Here is a 19,112-nt window from a genome sequence, read left to right on the forward strand (position 1 = left end):
CCCGGAGGCCTGAACTATGACCGCGTCTGGGCGAGCGCGGCGTGCTGCTCTCGGCCTCTTGGCCACCACGCTCCATTCGCTGTCCGGGATTCCGGGGCTCTTGGGCTGCCTCATGGCGCTGGTCGTCGCCGCGTCTCCGTGTGGCCGCAACGGGGCGTTTTTAAGGGTCCTCTTGGTTGCGATAGCTCCTTTTCGCTGCCTTGGGCGCGTAGGTGGGGTTCCCGGCTCCACCATTGGACCTTCGGCCACGGATGGCTGGCTAAGTCTACGCCACGGTTCGGTTTGCGCTGCGGCATCTTTCCTCCAGACGGTCGTTGTCTGCTGCTCCTTGTTTGCGCTCCGCGTGCTCTGTGAGCATTTCGGGCACAGGCCTTGGGCGTCGGAGCCTTCCTGCAGCGCGCTTCTACCCGCTGCAGCCTTTTGGCTCGATTCGATGATGTTCGAGTGCAGCTCCTTCATGCGCACGAACAGTGCTCTGGTGGCCATGTTGATGTGGCGCGTATTTTTGTCCATCATACTGGTCTGAACCTCGTCAAGGATTTTTCCCAGCTCCGAGAGGTTCTCGAGGCAGGTGGCTACCAGCCTCCTGGTGGGCGTTGCTCTTCTTGGGCGGGGAACTTCCCGGGCTGGCTGGGTCCCGAACCCTCTTGGGGGTCTCCCTAGAGTCAAGGTCCCGACTCTGCGCCGCTGCTGCTGGAGATGGCTCGGGTGCCGGCGATCGGGCGAGCATGCATGCCCTTCCTGAAGGCGAGCTTTTCATCCTCCTCCATTTCTATTGTTTACTTTAGAATTTGAATTTCGAAATTAAAATCTCCCTCCGTTGGCGCGCAACTCCAGCTCTCTCCAACACTCTGGCAGCCCTGGGTCGATCGGGGCTGTCTGGCAACACCGTCCGTGTGGCAACTCTACGCGATCACCTGTCTGGCGGCGCGATCAGCTGGTGTGTGTGAAGCTCCGGTCGAGAAGAAGAAGAAAGAAGAAAAGTTGAGAGAAAATTCCTTTTTTCCCTCCACCAACAATGTGGAAAGTGGAAGTGGAAGGCGCCAAAAGAAGGGTTCACCCCCCTTCCCCTGCTGCCTGGAGCGCACTGATTGTGCCCCTGCAACAGAGCGGGATGCCGGTGGGGCCGGTTTTTATACGCAGTACGTACCGGCGCGACAGCAACCTGCTCTCAACAGCTTTTCTTCCAGGTAACACGCGCAGCGCGGATACTAAAAACGGAAAATCAGGAGCCCGTGATTCAAAAACAAACGCACTTGAAAACGCTCAACTCTGTCTTTTCAGAGGCTGTGTCCGTGCCTCTGTGTGTGTGAGTGCTTGTTGGTATTTATTGCACTTAACTGCTTTTGGGGTTACTTGTAACAAGGCCTCCCCCTCCTGCGGCCTCCTTCGGCATGTCTCCAGACCCTCCTTCCTCCCCTTCGTGTATTGTTGAAATCTTATGCATTTGTCATGAATCTGAAATATTTTCGGTTCGTTTGGTTTCTGTTCATGTATGTGTACGGTGAGAGATGCTTTTCTATGTATTATATTATCTTTTTCGTGTGTTTGTGTGTATATTATGGGCGGGTGTCCATCAACCCACCTACCAACTGCATCCACTGCTTGCCACAGACACACACACACACTGCAATCTAATTAACTGTCACTGTGTTAAAAAGACGCCAAGCTGGCAACCAAAACTCGCGTCTACACCGCCCTCAGCGCTCTCCTGTGGCCTGCCAGTTGAACAATGACAGCAGCTCCTTGCCCCTCCCTGTGGCACTCTTGGCTTGCGTGTCGGGCCAACACCACGCCACCCTTTTCCCTCACCATCCGCGACTTTGGTGGCGCGCGAGCACTAATGCGTTGGCAATAACAAAGGTTGCACATGCCTGCCTCCACACACATCCTCGTACCAGCAATGCGGCCGCGAAGAGTCGAGTTCTTGGCAACTAATCAATAGAGCAGAATTTTACGTTTAATTAAAAATGTCTGGGAGATAGAGAGCCATGCAAAATGGAGGCCTGCTCGGGCTGGTTAGTTCTTCGCGGCCTGACATTAACCCAACTGTCGGAATGGTAATTGCCATTGCTTAATATGGAATTAGTCCGAGCAACCGGCGCAAAACAGAATCAATTGAAACGCACCTTCGGGAGAGTATCCAGACATGGTTGACCAATCTTTCCGCCATTCGTTCTCCCTGCTTCCCTATTTCCAAGGAGATATTATAATTTATCGGCATTGAAATGTTTTACATGCGGCTTTGGACTCCCACTCCCCAGTCTTCCCGGGGGCACCGAAGACAAGTCCGAATGATGCCGAATGTAATTAGAAATCCTCAGCAAATATACACAGATTTCTACATACAAATATAGACGTACACATAGGATAGACATGGGGAATGGGTGGCTGCGGCTGCATTTGGTTTGATGTGCAAAATGGTTCGAGCACCGTAGGCTATACATTTTCTTACGACACACAGACATTTCCATCTACATATACACTCATGTAGTATATGCAGGTGCTGTACCTGGGGTTGGAGTGGAGGACTTTGGTCTATATAATGCACACACACACACATATATATCTACACACGCCAACACCTGCTTTTGGTCTTTGTCTGCCCGCTGGCCATGCAAAGGGGGAGGCATCTCAATATAAACTGCCTTCAACATTCAATTAGTGTGTTTTCCCAGACCCGTGTTCTATGTGTACGGGTCTCCGTGTGTGTATGCAAATGTCGAATGGGCGCAACTGTACATGCTCACATACATACATGCTCTCTCACTTTCTCTCTCGCTCTCGCTCTCTGGCCGAAGACATTGACGTTTCGTTGGTTATGCAAATTCCATGCCAACACCTTTTCGGCCAAAGACTAAGACAAACTGAAGTGGTGAAATGCTTGTGTGGGGGGGGGGGGGAACACTATAAGACCCCCACATATACACCACACACACACACAGGCATATACACAATTGCCTTTTATAATTAATTTTACAGTTAAGTGTATTTCAAGAAAGTTAAATTTACGTAAATTCGAAAATTTTGAAAGTCCATTGCCTTGGCCAGAAAACTTCACACACACTCACGCTTAGTCATAAGGGTTAAGGCGGAGAAGTGGGCGGGGGTGTGGCATGGCTTATGAGAACGTATGCCTGTGTGTCTGTGTCTGTGCCTGTGTATGTGTGTGCGTTGGCCCGAGACGTTGCACTATGGTCCGAACGACCACTTTTGTTGGCCAAAATTAATAACTCCCGAACGGAACAAGATTTTTTCATTTAGTTTTTTGTATTGGATATATATAATCAATAAGAAGTGGAAAAAATGGGTGTGGCACCGCCCCTTTTTTTAATAATGCATATTTAAATTATTAGTTATAGTGAAAAAAAGTATTAAGCATATTTTATTTAAGAAAACGGCTTTGCACGCCTAAACAAAATTTTGATTTAAATAAAAATAAAATCGTTTAAAGGTTTCCGTAAATTATTGCTGAGATCCTTGTCTAGAAGCAAGGTTAACGCCTCGTTAGGTGAGATATGTGCCGGCTTTCCGACTGGGAAAGCCTTACGAACTTAGTTAGCATTCTCTGGGCATAAAGATAATAGTAGTGAAATAAAGGCTTGTGGCCAATCCACATATTTTCGTTCAAACATCTTTGAATTTTACTTGCATTTGTTCCGGTATGTTGCCAAGCGATAACAAATTTTCTTGCTGGTATCTTCAAAAGCTTTATTAATTTCATATGATATGTAGCCTTAAGATCCGTTTTCAATTAATTGATAATTTTACCCATCTCTGAATTCCATACGGCAAACAACTCTGCATTTTTGAATTTGAGGTTATGCTCTATTAATGCAAATTCTAAGAATTGTGGTGAAAAGTGGCATTTCTTACTATATACATTTCAAAACGAATTTATTAATCTACGAGACACAAAAGGTTTCAGGGTGGGACTAGGTAGGACTCACTCTGTACACCTTTTCAAAAATTAGTTTTCATTACAAGTTGGCACATGTTGAAGGCCTCACTTTAACCTTCAATTACGAAGACATCACAACTACTAGAGACAGTTAAAAACTCAAAACACGTAGTAAGAGCCCGACAGATTAAGATTCATCAAAAAAATTTCATCACTTCTTAGCGTTTTTCAATTTTTTAGAGATCTAAAATGGTTATTAATTTGGCACTTTTTCCCTTCACGTGCTTTACTATAAAAACAGTTGGTTGCACAGCTGATTTTGCGAATGTGGCGCCATCTATGGAAATTTCTGGTACGCAGCTTTAATGGTCCATCTTTTTCTAATGCAGAGTGATCAAAACCAAGTTTTAGTTGTGACTTTTAAAAATTAGGTTTTGGCCAACAAAAGTGGTCGTTCGTTGCTGTGGCTTGGGCCTGAGACATTTGACTGCTTTTTCGGGCGGCTAAAGCCTCCTCCTCCTGCTTCCATGGCTAGCACAAATTTTATTGAAATTGGCTGGGTCTGGGGGGACACTGAGGTCTGGGCTGGGCAACACTTACATTATGCAATCTAATTATCTCTTATGTTTCTCCGTATGTGTTTGCATGTATGTGTGCAAGACAAAATGGCGTCTCAGCTCTAAGGGGGTGGGAAGAGGCAGGTCCATTCAAGTTATCTTGGGACAAAGTTCTATTGCAAGTGCAGGATGGAAAATGCAAAGAAAATGGAATAAAAGTTGTAAATATTTAATTGCAAAATAATTTTCTGTATACTCTGACATAAAGAATCCTCAGAGATGAGACCCACTAAATGGGCTCTTCTTCTGAGATCAATTTTCAAATGAACAACAGCCACAAAACCCCCAAAAAGTTTCATTCTCTTCGACTCTTCCATGTCCGATAACTCTTCCATTCGTTTTAATGGAAAATCAATCTAAAATTTTTCTCATTAAACTGCCCGTTGTTCGACTAATGAAATCATTAAAATTGTTTAAAAGCAAATTTTGCGTTGGGCAAGCCAGAGGACACAAGTGGGGGCATGCAAAATTTATGTGGCAACTCGAAACTATGTTGGCAACACACACGCACACAGAGAGGTACATATAAGCATGTATACCAGCAAGGGTACACGACCAAATGACATTGCCTTGAGCCGGGATCGAGACTGAGACCGAGGACGAGGACGCGGACGAGAGGAAAGCAGACGGACAGACAGCAAAAGTTGCCAGTTGAAGGCAGAGGCAAATCCTTAGCAGAGACACCGAGCAACCCCTCTGACCAGAAACCACTGCCACCCCTTCCCCCCATTCCGCAACTGTCAGCCGCGTGTGCTACTTAAACCCTTGCCTAACTATCCTAACCAAAAACTATCCTCGCAGAGGAGAGGAAGAGGGCGAGGGCGAGGGGAATGGGGCTTTGGACTTTGGGCTTTGGGTGAGGAAGGGTGGCCAGACATCGAAAACATGATTTTAGTGTTTCCAAATTTGAATTTTAAACAAGTCATAATATAATTTGGCTAAGCAGCAACAGTAACCGGCGAAAACCAGCCGGATAGGCAAAGACCCGTCCCATCCCATGCCTTATCCTTGGGCCAGGCAGGCACTTGGCCCATGTCTGTGTCCACTTGCCGGGCTTTAATCCGGCCACCCATTTCCCGGGATCCGATTTGAAGCCCCAATCCCAACCCATTCGAGGCGGCATCTAGGAAATTAGTTCAAGCAGAAGGCGGCCCGAGCTCATTTTTCTCTCATTTTCTACTGTTTGGCGTTTTTCTTTGCCAGCCAAAATTGTGAAATTCAAATTAGACACAAAGTATCTATGGCCCGCCGAAGGGGTGTGGGTGTGGGTGTGTGCGTGCAAACTATCTCATACGAAATATTGTAATTTTCTTGCAACTAAAGACGTAAACGGATATTAGCAGCAAATTAAGCTCCTTCAATCCCCCCGCCCTGTTCCCTCACGCTCTATCCTCGTCCTCTCTTCGGCTTGGGCTCTTCGAGATGGGAAAAAGTGCGGTAACGATAGCTAAAGGTGTGTACTTATACTAGGGGGAAAACAGCCAGCGAGCTCACTCGCCACTCGCTACGTTAGAGAGATAGTGAGTGCACCTCTTTCGAGACTTCTTAAGACTCTATTCGACTATCTAATCTCGCTAATCCACTAATCGATAGTTGGTAATCAGCACATATGCCATCACCAGCGGTACCGAGCAGCAGATGGAAACCCCTGCAACCCGGGGAGCCACTTCGATTCGGGTTGCGTTGCTGCTGCTGCTGCTGCTGTCGTCTTGGGCTGTGGTCTGCTAAGGGGACGAAGAAAATAGCTTAAATCATACTCCTGTGCTGCTACATTTTAAATATGCTCCTTTTAAATATGACCCTCTCTTCGACAAGGGGTTGAAGGAAGTTCACTTGGGTTGTCTGCATGTGTGTGTGTGTGGGCAGGAGGAGGCGGGCATTTCTAGGTCGTTGTTATCGTCAACTTGGCTGGCAACCATTTTTCATTCTAATTTCTAATTATTTCCATGCGAGGGTGTGTGAGTGTGGGAGAGTGTGCACGTGTGTGTGTGTGTGTCTGACCAACTAGGTGGGCGGACTGTATCCCTGCCCCGCCCGGACGACCACCCTTGTGTCTATCTGTCTGTCTATGCGAATTAATTAAGTGTTTTTGTGCGCGGGCAAAATCCTTTTGCGGTTCAACACCACTCCGCTCTGCTCCGTGCTGTTGTTCTCGATTCGGCCCTGAATATGGGTTGGGCTTAGAACTTTTGAGGTTTAGCCAAGGCGCATACACATATCGTTGGGGTGGGGGGAGAAAATAACTGATTTGTGTGTACTCGTACTCGTATACATATATCTGAATTGGCAATTTGCTATAAAGCGACTTTAATATGGCACGCAGTCCCGCAGCCTCCTTCTCTCTCCCTTTGGATGACACTTTGCATACTCATCGCCGGGTATCGGGGAATATGTTTCGAATCTACATGGCTAAGTGGGCAGGGCTGTTTACAGGCCGCTTAAAGATACAAATTTATACGCAGAGTGCAGATGTCTAGCAGCGGCGGCCACCAGATCGGTGGAGATCGGTGGTCATGCATGGAGCACTTCAAACTATCAGACTATCGTCTGAAATATCTGTCAAAATTCACTTTTAAAAATAAGAGAAACGAAAATGTATTTATATTGTTTTAATTTGTTTTTTGACTTTTCGGATTCATTAGATGGCATCGGCGGTATGGGCTGAAGGGTGACACCATCTGGCCGAGATCTGCATGGGAATCATTTCTTTGGCGGCGGGCAATCTCCAGCCGTTTTGCCCTGCCTCTCGAGCTTGGCCATTTCCTTGAAGACTATGCACATGGGCGCAATGTCCAGGCAGTGGCACTCTGGGCCTGCGACGCGGCTTGGGTCGTCGGCACTCGGAGAAGGCCGGATAGGGGGACTTCACCTTGACGCAGTCTGTTTTGACGCGTGTGAGTTCGCAGCGCGTGGGATCCCTAACGGGCCGACATCCGGGACTTTCTATCTTTGGGCACGGTCCCTCCGAGGGGCAGGGCTTGTCCTCAACGCACTCGTCCTTCACCTTGCGCTTGCGACGGGCAATGGGCGGCCGCTTCCCCGGCTCGTAGCAACAGATCTTCTTGGGCTTGATCTGAATGGGGGGCACTCCACCCAGGTGACCTGGTAGTTGCGCTGGGACTTGTCCGACTCCTTGTAGAGGCACTCGTCGAAGCGCGGAATGGCGCCGATGCACTCATTCAGACAGCACTCCAGCGGCAGCTTGATCAGATGGTGGAACTGAAACTTGCCCTTCTCCGGTGCCTTGTCGCTCTTCACGAAGTTCGAGTTGTCGCAGTCCCTGATCTGCGAGCAGGGATCCGCCCCCTCGCAGTTCGGCGTCGGCCTGTGGTCCTTCGAGTACAGGCGGTGCTTGTTCAGGACGCCCAGGAATCTGGGCCAATGATGGGCCCTGGTCCTGCTCCCAACACAGTGCCACACGGACATTTTAGTTGATTTCAAAACAGAACCGAAATATCACGAATTTGTTGAGAAATTTTGAGAAACTTACAACCAAAAAACAACCGAAAATATACAACACAAACCGAAACCGATGTGCCTCCAATGAATTCCTAAGCCAGACTGAATTTTCTAGACGCCGACATTTCTCGAGCCCAGCGAAACCTTTTGTCCGAGGCCTCCTCTATAAGCAAAAACGTTTTACATTTCCGTCTGATCCAGGTAGTCCTTGATCCTTCAGTTGGGCCCCTAGGCTTGGCCCCGTCTCCATTTCGTCAGTCTCAAACACACTCTCGTCCTAGTCGTACCAAAATTGTCGGTTCTTTTTTGGAAAAAAAAACAATCAAATTTTTTATCGTTGGCTGTGGAAAAAATTCAAAACAGAGATCCAAAATGTTCCGGATTTTGAGGCAACCGACGCAGCAGGTCGCTAGAGGCGGACTAATGTGCTTGAAGCGGGCTACGGCGCTGAGAGCTCCAGTACGGTGCTTCGGGGATGACGATTGCAAGCCGGACGTCTGTGTGGATAAGCCGGTGGAAGCCAGGTGCGGACCCCCATCCCTGCGGAAGCCGTGTGGGATCACGCCGGAGAAGAAGGAGGAGCCGAAGGATCTTCCCAAGCCGCCAAAGCCCTTTAAGTCGATGTGGGATATTGAGGGCTGCCCGCCGATCGTCTGCCTGCTTCCTGCCCGATACGACATCAAGTACTATCGAGTATCGGACAAGGAAAAACGCAAGTACCAGGTCACCTGGAACGACTGCCCCCGCATGGTGGTGAAGCCCAGGAAGGTCTGTCTCTACGAGACGATGGTCCGCCCGAAGCCTTGTCGGCGCAAGCGCAAGGTGAATCCCAAGGAGGGTGCACCCCCGATGCAGAACCCCATGGAGTGCATCAAGAAGGCGGACAGCAACTGCCGCCGAATTACGATGCCCTGCTGCAAGCCAGCCCGCATTCCGCCCACATGCAAGGCCGCATTCAAGGGGCTGTCCGGCTGCAAGAAGCGAAATGCTCCGTACCCCAGCTTCTCCGAGTGCAAGAAGGGCGATCTGCTTGAGCTACCTCCCACCGAGTGCAAATGCCTCGAGTCCTTCGCCATGTGCGAGGCCTGGGCTGTTCTGAGGCGTCGCCTAGCCCTTGGTAAAGGACCTGCTAAGAAGTGCGGGGAGGCCTAACCACTGAGGAGTGTGGCTTGAGACTGGAACAACTTTTTTGAACTATAACTGAAATAAATACAAAATCAGCCTCATTGACATTTCACTCATTCAGGGCGGAGAGGGGGCTGGAATATCAAAAATGCTGCAATTATTCGGGGAAAATCTGAGCAGGAAACTGCCCCCTCTAGCGGTACTCTCGCGCCGCCTGCTGCAAGGCAGCGCCCAGCTGCAAGCGCAGTCGCACGAAGGCGCAGTGCTCCAAGCAACAGACCCCCTTTCCCAGCTACTCGGAGTGCAAGAGGAAGCCCACTGCCGCGAAGCCAGCCAAAGAATGCGACTGCTGGCAAGTGGATAAGTGAGACCAGCGGACTTGATCTTGGAATAGCTTGTCAAAATTCAAAATCATAACCAAAACCAAAATCCCAAGCCATTTTTCGGCCCTCATCAAAATGCTGAGGTCGCTACTCAGGCTGCGGCCCAAGATGCAGTCCAACCAACGCAGACAACGCCTCTACGATGTGGCCTTGGGGTGGCGTTCTAGCTGCCACATTCCGGGGGTAAGGCGAGCGAGGAAGCGCCGCATGGAGGAGCTGCATAAGCTGCCAGTACCGACCAGATGCGGAAAACTATCCAGACCGCTCGACATGGAGCCCGTACCGCCATTGCCGGCCATGCCCAACCCGAGGGCCCAACGAGGAGGAATCGTGCCTCGGATTGGCTGTACAGCGAACAATGGCAGGCTGGGTTCCACGATCTGGTCATCGAGCATAACAAAATGTTCATAATCCAGACTGCTTTTTATTAAATAAACTTTTGAGCATAGCTTTATTACCAATTAGTCGAATATGAGTGGATCTAGTAGTCCTGGAGTCTAAATTCCCAGGAATTTGCTGTAACCTAGAAAACTTTCTCGAAATTTCTCATAAGTAAATCAGTTTCGGTTCCGCTTGGATTGGTTTTTCGTCTACATTTTTTCAGAATTTTCACTTTTTGTATTTTAGTATCTAAATTATAAGCAATCAGAATGCATTCTTCGTGGGCAGCTTTTAGAGCCAAAGTCGTTGGACCTGGCATGGCCAACGGGACGAAAGTGCCGGGATTCGTGAGGGCCATGCACATGTCGCACAACCCTGGGCTGGTGAACCACAGGACTAGGATGCTGAAGAGCCAGCCCCGGGAGACGTCCCAGTCGCAGGCGATGAACCGTCCAGCCCGATACGATGATACATTCTACAAGCCTGTTTGCTACCGGAAGCGGGTCTACGAGCGGACTTGGCTAGAGTACGAGCTAGAGGAAGAGATCGAAGAGCCCCCAAAGCCGGCCACGGACCGTCGCGACATCGAGGGACTCGACCGGAAGGAGCAGCATCGTCGGACCAATGCTTCGTGGAACCATCCAGGCCAGCAACGATTTGACGATACCAAATACACTCCACACCGCTGGTCAGAGCAATCCTATCAAGCCACCTGGCAGGAGCCTCAGCAGCCAAGGGCCCCCAAGCGCCACCACGGTCAGCGCCGTAGAGAAGGATGGACCGAGGAAAGGACTCGCCTAAGCGATCGCTGAAGAGTTATAGAAAATCCCATAAATTCCAATCAATTAAACAAAATTAAATCTCTATTATACAAAAAAGGTTTTTGGTCACGAGAGAAGCGAGTGTGCAGGGGGCTGCCCCTTAATATATTTATACATTTTTACAGTTTCCTACATCACGTAAGGGATTCTTCAGACGGGGAGACTTGTAAGAAAATCTTTGTCAAATCTTTGGACAAAAGATCTCTTAAGATCGAAATCATTAGGAGGGTTTCCTATAGCAGACATCTCTACTACGGGCTCCTTCTAAAGCTCCTGTGTTATTCAACCTCTCCCACGTCCGGGCGTGTCGAAATACATAATTTTGGAAAGCAAAAGACAAGGCCTGATTTGCTTTCGAAAATTTTCGTATTGCTGGGAAACTAGAAAGAATTTCCATTCTGCCTTCACCCCGTCCGGACGAAATCAAAATTGCGTTCCGAAATAAATTTCTCGAAAAAAAAAACAGTAAATTTTTGTTCAAATATTTTCGATTGATACAAAATTATACAAATCGGCTATAAACTTGTGCAACCAGTTCGACACGGGCTACGACCATGTTTCTCTTAAAGAATACCATGAGGAGGGCGACAACGGTGATGCAGGTCATGTTCAGGCCGACCCCCGGCTTGTTCTCGGTTTGCAACGCCATTAGGAAATTGGATACACTGTACGGGGGCGAAGGCTGCGAGGATTGCGTGGATAGCTACCCCGTGCTGTCGGTGCGGAAGGACCTCAGGCGGATGGAGCCCCCCGACACCACGAGGGTGCCCGAGGCCTGCTGGCAGTCCCTGCGCCGCACCGAGTACAAGTGTCGTACCGATCCGGAGTTCACAGTCGACTCTTTCATCACCGAGAGAATGAAGTGCCTGGCGGACAGGTGTGCCTTTGCCTTTCCCCCCAGGGACCTGAAGTACTACCGGCCTGGCGACAAGCTGCGTCGCAAGTACCAGCGCACATGGGTCGAGTGTGTGCTGAAGCGGCGCAAGCGTAAGGCCAAGTGCATCCTGAAGCCACTGAACATTAAGCGGCGCAAGCGCAGGAAGCCCAAGTCCCCGACCGTCTGCAACGCCGGGGCGCCCAAGCTGGACCTGATGACCTGCACCAAGTCGATGGGCGCGCCGTGCCCGAAAATAACGATGCCCTTCTGCAAGGAGGTATCTAGTTCAACCAGGTGCAAGATTGGCGCACGCGGCCCGGGCAAGTGCCGCAAGCGTTTGACCAAGTACCCGAGCTTCTCCGAGTGCTTGATCGATCCCTTGCCGGAGGCGCCACCCACCGAGTGCAACTGCCTTCAGCGGCCGTCCATGTGCTCCGTCTGGGAGTACTATCGTCACAGGAAGTCCTAGGCTGCCGATTCTATCGCTGATTAAACAATAGCCCAAACTAGTGCAATTACAGAGGAAACAAACAAAAGTCCATCGTCTTTTTTGTCAGATTCCTTTTGGGACTGAACTTTCCTGGCTCTCATTCCAGTTGTCAGAACATCGTCGTTCGAAGTCCTTTGCTTTTCAAAATTCAATGTTGTAAAATCTACCACCAAAAGGGAACCCACCGGAGCCATGCAGATGAAGCAGTTCAGTCCGCTTTTAAAGCTTCGATCGGTCTACAGACAGGCTCGCTCCATGGCGAGGCTTCCCAAACCGCCATGTGAGTCTGTGCTTTTCCATACCAACTGCCGTACGAGAAGCTGATGGCCGTGTACCGTGAGCTGGAGGCAAAGTGCAGCGTCCTGCGCGAGTCCCTCCACCAAACCGGCAACAAATGGCAGACCCAGAGGCCCGGCCCCAAGCCGCCGAGTCCGGAGAAGTGCCGCTACCATCAGTGCACCACGGTGGAGTGTCCGCCGGGGAAGCTGCGCCTGAAGAAGACTCAGCCGCCAGGGTATCGGGCGACCCGTAAGGAGTCTCACCATCGTTACACAGTTTTCCTGTCCAAAGTTTTGTCAAAAGGGCTGCGGCAAGGAAACTGTGGACTGGACAGCACTAGGTTCTGTTTTCCGGGGCCAACCAATGAAACATTTCCAAACTGCGTCCGTTGCGGGCCTCGGAAAACCGAATTTTTGCAATCCATGATTCTTTTGAAGAAATAAATATATTTCGAAGCAACCTTAGAAAATATAGCCAGAACTTGTGTAGCTCCCGTTGGGAGGATCCAGTTGGCATTGACTTTCGATTCACATTCACAGACACATCACATATCAAAGTACATTTTATTTTTTGCTCAAACCGTCTTCCAAATCGCTTGTTCGCATTACTCGTATATAGTTCTTCGCTTTAGTGTTCACAATCGAGACCAAGAAAACGCCGAAAATAGTCATGGCAGGAACCTCTATTTTGGCCTCCATTTGCGCGGGTCGTTTGACAAAATTCTTCGTTAACCACTCGAAATCCCAGTCGCATCTCATCAGGAGCAAGGCTCAGTGGACTGCCCAGGTGCTGTCCCCGCAGCCGAAGGCCGCTGAGCGATTTGACTACATGAGGCCCTACGCCGCCTCGCACCAGATCCCGGCATCGCGTAGAATGGCGAAGGCGATGAACTACGATTTTACCTCGACGTGGACCTCATTCATATCCGGCTGCCAGCGATCGCCAATAAAGAAGCAGCCCAACGACTTCAGTCCGACGCTGCCGAAGGGTGCATCGGGGGACAAGATGCTGCCGGTTCCGGCCACGGTCCCTGTCCTCGGAGCAATGGCCCCCAAGTTGCAGACTCTGCAGATGTTTCAGCTATTGGAAGCCTCCCGCAAGGGCCTCAGCTTGTTCAAGGCGCCGTCCACACCAAAGCTGCCCCTCCATCTGGGCAAGATGTCAGGGGGAATGGCCCAGATGTCTCCCACTCTGCTCATGGGCAGACAATACACCATGGGACGCGGCCTGGGCTCTTGCGTCAATAACCAGAGACTTTGATCGCATCAAAATGACACGTAAATGTTTCTAAATTGACACATAGTGGTCTCTGATGGGTGCAGTCCTGGCCATCTGCCGCCACATTCAGCTACAGCTTGAACACAACACTACCGCAGGGAGATTGTGCTGTGGCCGAGTTGTACTTAATGGTGGCTCCGGTTCTCCATGGCTGCTCTCTCAAAACCAAACTATTAAAGTTATTAAAGCTATTAATGTTTCGGGCAAAAGTAGTCTTTTTTCATTGGAAAATGGGGCAGGCAATGCCGTTTCCTTCCATCTTTTGGCCTAAAATCCCCTAAAAATTCATATAAACTCACTAAAGTGCCCTTTGAAAGAATCGTACCATGATGCTAATGGGTTCGGCCTGGCAGATGCTCCAAATGATCTCCACTTCCAGCAGATGCTTCCATCGAGCCGCTGAGTTCAAAATGATCAACCCCCTTGACCATCGCAGACCAATCGATTTCAGATCCAAGCCATTCAAGGAGCACATTTGCCGTCGACCCTCCAACGAGTTCTGTGTAGGGAGGAGCATCTCCGCGTTTGTGTGCGACCAATTCAAGAAGATGTCGGGGGTTGAGACACCGCCACCGAAGTGCCGCACAGAGCTCAAGTGGAAAACTCTGCCCAAGTCCTGCAACAAGTGCGATGACCGCTGCGACGTGTTGTTCTACCAGGCGTCGGATACATTCCGACCTTTCCAGCGGACCTGGTTGGAGTGTTGTCCCCTCCTGGTGCCCAAGCTAGTCTGCCGCTGGTCCGATGCCATTCCGCCACAGGTGAAGCGCCGCAAGAACAAGGCGGCCAAGGGCTGTACCAGCCTAGCGATGCCAAGCTGTAGGGCGCGCCTGGTGCCGCCCAAGTGCTCGTCCTGGAGGCCGTGCAAGAAGATCAAATGTCCGTTTCCCAGTTACTCAGAGTGCTTACGCGGTGGTCTCATACCGGAGCTTCCACACGAGTGCCGCTGCCTGGAGCGTTACCCGATCTGCTTTGCCAATCTGTTCGCCAGGAAGCCAAAGAGCATCTATCCGTGCCAGCGATCGTAACCGAGGATGGTGTACACATGTGTCTTGTGAGCTCTGACAGAAGCTGTGCACTCTGGCTGCAGAGATCCTGTCAGAGCCCACGGGACAATCAGAAAACATCAAAGAAATAATTATAAATAGAATGGAGACGAAAGTGAGTTGTCTTTCTTCTATTTGCCCAACTCCCTGACCCTTTACACCTACGGAGCACTCTCAGACCAATCTGTCTTGTTCCTGCCTGGGAATAGACTTTAGTTTGGACAGTCCATTACACAGTTCCCAAGCTAGAACACATATCGAAATTTCTCTTTTCAAAAATACAAATTCTGTTTCGCTTTCGCCGGCACTATGATCTCTCGTTCGTCCACGATGCTGATATGTGCGCGAATGGCCAATCGCTGCGCCACGCACTGCCTGGCCGCCAGGCCCTCGGAGGCGAGGCTCGAGCTAAGTCGACGATTCAGTCAGGCGTGTCTCGTGTGCCCGGAGAGGGACGCCAAAAAGACGCAGTCCCTGTGTGAGATCCGTACGATTGGCACCGGGGAGCCGACTTCCGAGGAGGAATTGCTCAGCCAGGACTCGGAGATCGATGCCAGCTCTGCCGCTGAAGGGCTGCATGGACTGGAGCTGGACAAAGATGATCAGTGGGATCAGCTGATGATCGATCAGCTGATCTACAGTGGCGAATTCGGGGCACCCGAAGAAATCAATCAGAACACTTGTCAGATGGAGGACACTATTAGTGTGAAGACCTTAACTGCTCGCGATAAGGGCGCGTCATCGATTGAATATCAATCGAGGAAAGGTTATCACGACATCCGTCGAAGAAGGTTTAGCAGAAGATCTAGCGGTAGATTTGGCGAGGATAAGGACTCTACGAGTGCCCCTGGAACCACAGATCACTTCGACCAATGCATTAGTCTAGCAGTGGACGATATCCTCGCTGGCTGCCCCGTCTCCGAGGCTGGCTGGTTCCACGAAAGCTGGATCACCAATGAAGCAAACAGTCCATTGGCAGAGGATGAGAGAACGGGTCCAGCGGTGCGGTACAACAATGAGTCATACGATCTAGCCGACTTCACGGACTTCTTGGAATCAATTGAGGAAACAAAGAGCTTCGCAGCGTCCGAAATAGAGGACTTGTTCAAGGAGTATGTGGCCAGCACTAATACTCAATCGGAAGCGGATCGAACTGTCGACGACGAGTGCATGAATCAGGCCGTACAGGCGGCAAATATCTTGAATGATGCAGAGGACCCGGAGTTCAGGGCAAGCACACTCTCTCCAAATCTATCTGTCTACAAGGCGTGCATGAGGTGGAAAGTAAGGTGGAAAGGGGGGCTCAGAACGAGGTCCAAAGAGGAGCGGGTTCCTGCACCAACGAATCTATCGGGATCGAAAAAGGGCGCCAACCAGGTCTTCCTCGACGAAATGCAGAGCGTGTGGCACCGTGACCGCGTGGCCACATCCACAGACGCATTGAACGCAGACCAGGAGACAGACATGGCCGATGCGTTCAACACTGAGATTGCCAACAAGATCTTCTTTGACAAAATGCAAAGTGTGTGGGACCATAACCGAGCGGACTCCTCCACCTCCACCTCCAGGAAAGACCAGGACTTGGCCGGCACAACCGATGCCGACTCGGACTTTGGCGAGTTCCTTCGCCGCGAGTCCGAGGCTCCAGAGGCCAATAATTCCATAAACCCCTACAGGACCTTCAAAACCATACAAGTCCCAGCTGATACGAAGGCCACACGAAGTAAGATTTCCACAGGACTTGACAAATCTGTGAAGAGTCTGCGCCCTGCTGGGCCAAAGGCACCGGCCTGCCTGCGCCCTGCTGCGCCAAAGGCACCTGCCAAACCGGGAAAGGGTATTCGGAAACTGCCAGCGGATAAGCTCGCTGTAACCAAGGGGGACGCCAAAGGGCGCCGCCTCCACACCAACCTAACGGAGACGCAGTCACTCACACAAGTGGTTCTTGCCGTTCTGCACCAGGCCCTTGACGAACTGAAGTCCGGAAAAAGCCGGATCAAAATCACCAAGCCTGAAAAGTAATAGACGGAGCAGCTGGGCATTTATTTAATTTGTTTGGATAATCAAAATTATTATATTGAAAATATTGAATAATGTGAATGGCTATGGCTGGGGAATAATTATTTTAAATATGAATTACACGCAGATTATTGCTTACTGATTTCTATATATTGCACCCCCAATTCGAGACAATTCGAAGTCGAAGGGGATGGGAGTTGGGTTTCGTTAGAGGGTCGTCCGATTGTACATTCACTTTGCCATCGATGCCAGTGCGGAAAAGCTCAACGCAACGACAGCAAACACAAAATGCGAACAGCAGACTGCGCATGTTTAAATTTAATTGAACATTTAGCCAAATTAAAATGCATTTTATTACGCAGACTCGGCCGGACTGGACTGACTTTGGCATGGAAATGGCAATGGAAATGGAAATGCAAAACAACGCGCGCCCAATCAGCCAGGCCGAGGCAGAGGCAGAGTCAGAGTCAGTTGCAGTTGCAGTTGCAGACAGACTCCCAGATAGATAGAGAGACTGGAGACAGAAGACAAGGTCTCTGGCGGAGTGCAGACTGCTGGCTTTGACTGGGCCTAGGCACGCAACGGTTATTCGGTTTGCTTGGTGTTGGATTTCGGCTCTGAATTGTTGGCAGTGTTTATGCGGAATTTGGCACAGATTCGCCTGGCAAAGATTTGATCTTGAAAACTGGTTGGCTAACATGCGTTCCTGCAATTGTTTAATAGCCAAGTTAAAATTTGCGAGGGAACAGGTTGGTTGGGAAAGTCGGGCATTGGCTCGTATGCAAAAGCCATGGCCTGAACCGAGCAGCAGCAGCAGCTGGCATGACTGTCATGCATCACCATCTGTGCTGTGACGTGATGTGACATGACTGCGGTGCAGGACGAGGACGAGGACAGGGCAGGACCGTACTGTACTGTCATGCGGGTGGTTTGTCAGCAGCTAATTCTCGACTACTCTCTGCTTTCTGCTCTCCGTCTCTCAGTCTACCATCTTCCCATCTCCCCACCGCCCTGATTTTTCTCTGTTTTTTCTTATTTCTTGCAATTACATTTGGCTGTTCATTTTATGGAAACACCCCAGCAGCAGCAGCAACAGCCTCCACCTCCTATCTCCTACTCCTACTCCTACTTCTGTCCAGCAGTTGAGTCAGCAGAGGGTACAATGCCGGCTCATTAGCATACATCAGTGCGTTAAGCTCGTCCAGAGTATGAACGAGTTATGAGCATAACAGGCATAACGCTTGTCAGACAGCGTCAGACCCATCCCCATCCCCATCCACATCCACGCCCATCCACTGAACATCAGCCCTGAGTAGCCCTAGCATGGCTCCCCCTCTAATTAAAATTAAAATGTGAAAAACACTCTCGCCGGACAGGGAAAGGGACTTGGCCTGGAACTGGGATAAAAAACAACACAACGAGGGAAAACTGAAAATGTGCATGGAAAATCAAATCTAAACTAGGGGGAACGTTGTGAGTTGCTGCGGACACCGCAACTCTACGGTTATACCCGATACTAAGTCAGTATGGCTCTCCTCCGGCAGACGCCGCTAATATTAAACGACACGACAAAGAGTGCGTGCGAGAGAGACAGAAAATCAGTCTGAGCGTGACGTCGGGTGCTGCATAGCCAGTGCAAATTGATTTATTCCTTTTGGCTATAAAAATGATCTGATCTGGTCCAGATTCAGCAATCTGATATATATGATCATTATCTATGATTCTGCGTTTTTAGTTTTCTCGTATCCTCAATATTGTGCATGCAACAGCTTTTCGTCCTTTGTGGAGGCGGAAGGGGGTGTGGCGAAATTTTGAGATATACGTTTTATAGTGAGATCTAACAGGAGTGCGGATACCAAATTTGGTTACTCTAGCCTTAATAGTCTCTGAGATTTGTGAATATCCCCAGATTTTCATCCTTTGCGGGGGCGGAAGGGGGTGTGGCGAAATTTTGAAACAAACTCGTCTCGGTCCGATATATTAGGAGTGTGGATACCAAATTTGGTTGCTCTAGCTTTTATATTCTCTGAGATCTAGGCGCTAATGTTTTACTCTAAGCAAAGCCGGCTATGCTACGTGTGTGTTAGAGAGAGACAGGGCGAGAAAAAATGAAATTGTTTTCTTGATTCTGGCTATAATAATTATACGATCTGGTTCAGATTTCGCACTCTAAAAGATATAGTCATCTTCTACGATTCTGCGTTTTTAGTTTTCTCGTATCGTCGAAATTGTGGATGCCATAGATTTTCGCCCTTTGTGGGGGCGGAAGTGGGCGGGGCAAAGTTTTGAAATATTCTTGTAGCAGTGACATATCACAGAAGTCTGGATCCAAAACATCGTTGCTCTCGCTCTTATAGTCTTATAGCACTAGGCGCTGAAGGGGACGGACAGACGGACAGACGGACGGACGGACAGACGGACAGACAGACATGGCTC

General features: G+C 49.8%; 3 protein-coding genes and 2 pseudogenes across 3 annotated transcripts; 3 read left to right on the forward strand and 2 right to left on the reverse strand.

The window, feature by feature from the left end:
* Window positions 1-19,112, reverse strand: part of LOC117189341 — a 195,119-nt pseudogene that overhangs the window by 62,333 nt on the left and 113,674 nt on the right.
* On the reverse strand, window positions 7,112-8,091 carry LOC108160341 (annotated as a pseudogene).
* Window positions 8,223-9,203, forward strand: LOC117189344. The gene has a single exon (XM_033394482.1). The coding sequence runs from the start codon at window positions 8,350-8,352 to the stop codon at window positions 9,127-9,129; it is 780 nt and encodes a 259-aa protein (XP_033250373.1). The 5' UTR covers window positions 8,223-8,349; the 3' UTR covers window positions 9,130-9,203.
* LOC108160339 lies at window positions 11,070-12,100 on the forward strand. The gene has a single exon (XM_017294280.2). The coding sequence runs from the start codon at window positions 11,242-11,244 to the stop codon at window positions 12,031-12,033; it is 792 nt and encodes a 263-aa protein (XP_017149769.2). The 5' UTR covers window positions 11,070-11,241; the 3' UTR covers window positions 12,034-12,100.
* LOC108160342 lies at window positions 13,860-14,772 on the forward strand. Its single transcript, XM_017294283.2, has one exon. It carries the CDS (start codon window positions 13,938-13,940, stop codon window positions 14,637-14,639), a length of 702 nt encoding a protein of 233 aa, XP_017149772.2. The 5' UTR covers window positions 13,860-13,937; the 3' UTR covers window positions 14,640-14,772.

This window comes from Drosophila miranda (genome assembly GCF_003369915.1).
Source record: "Drosophila miranda strain MSH22 chromosome Y unlocalized genomic scaffold, D.miranda_PacBio2.1 Contig_Y1_pilon, whole genome shotgun sequence".
Lineage (NCBI taxonomy): Eukaryota > Metazoa > Arthropoda > Insecta > Diptera > Drosophilidae > Drosophila > Drosophila miranda.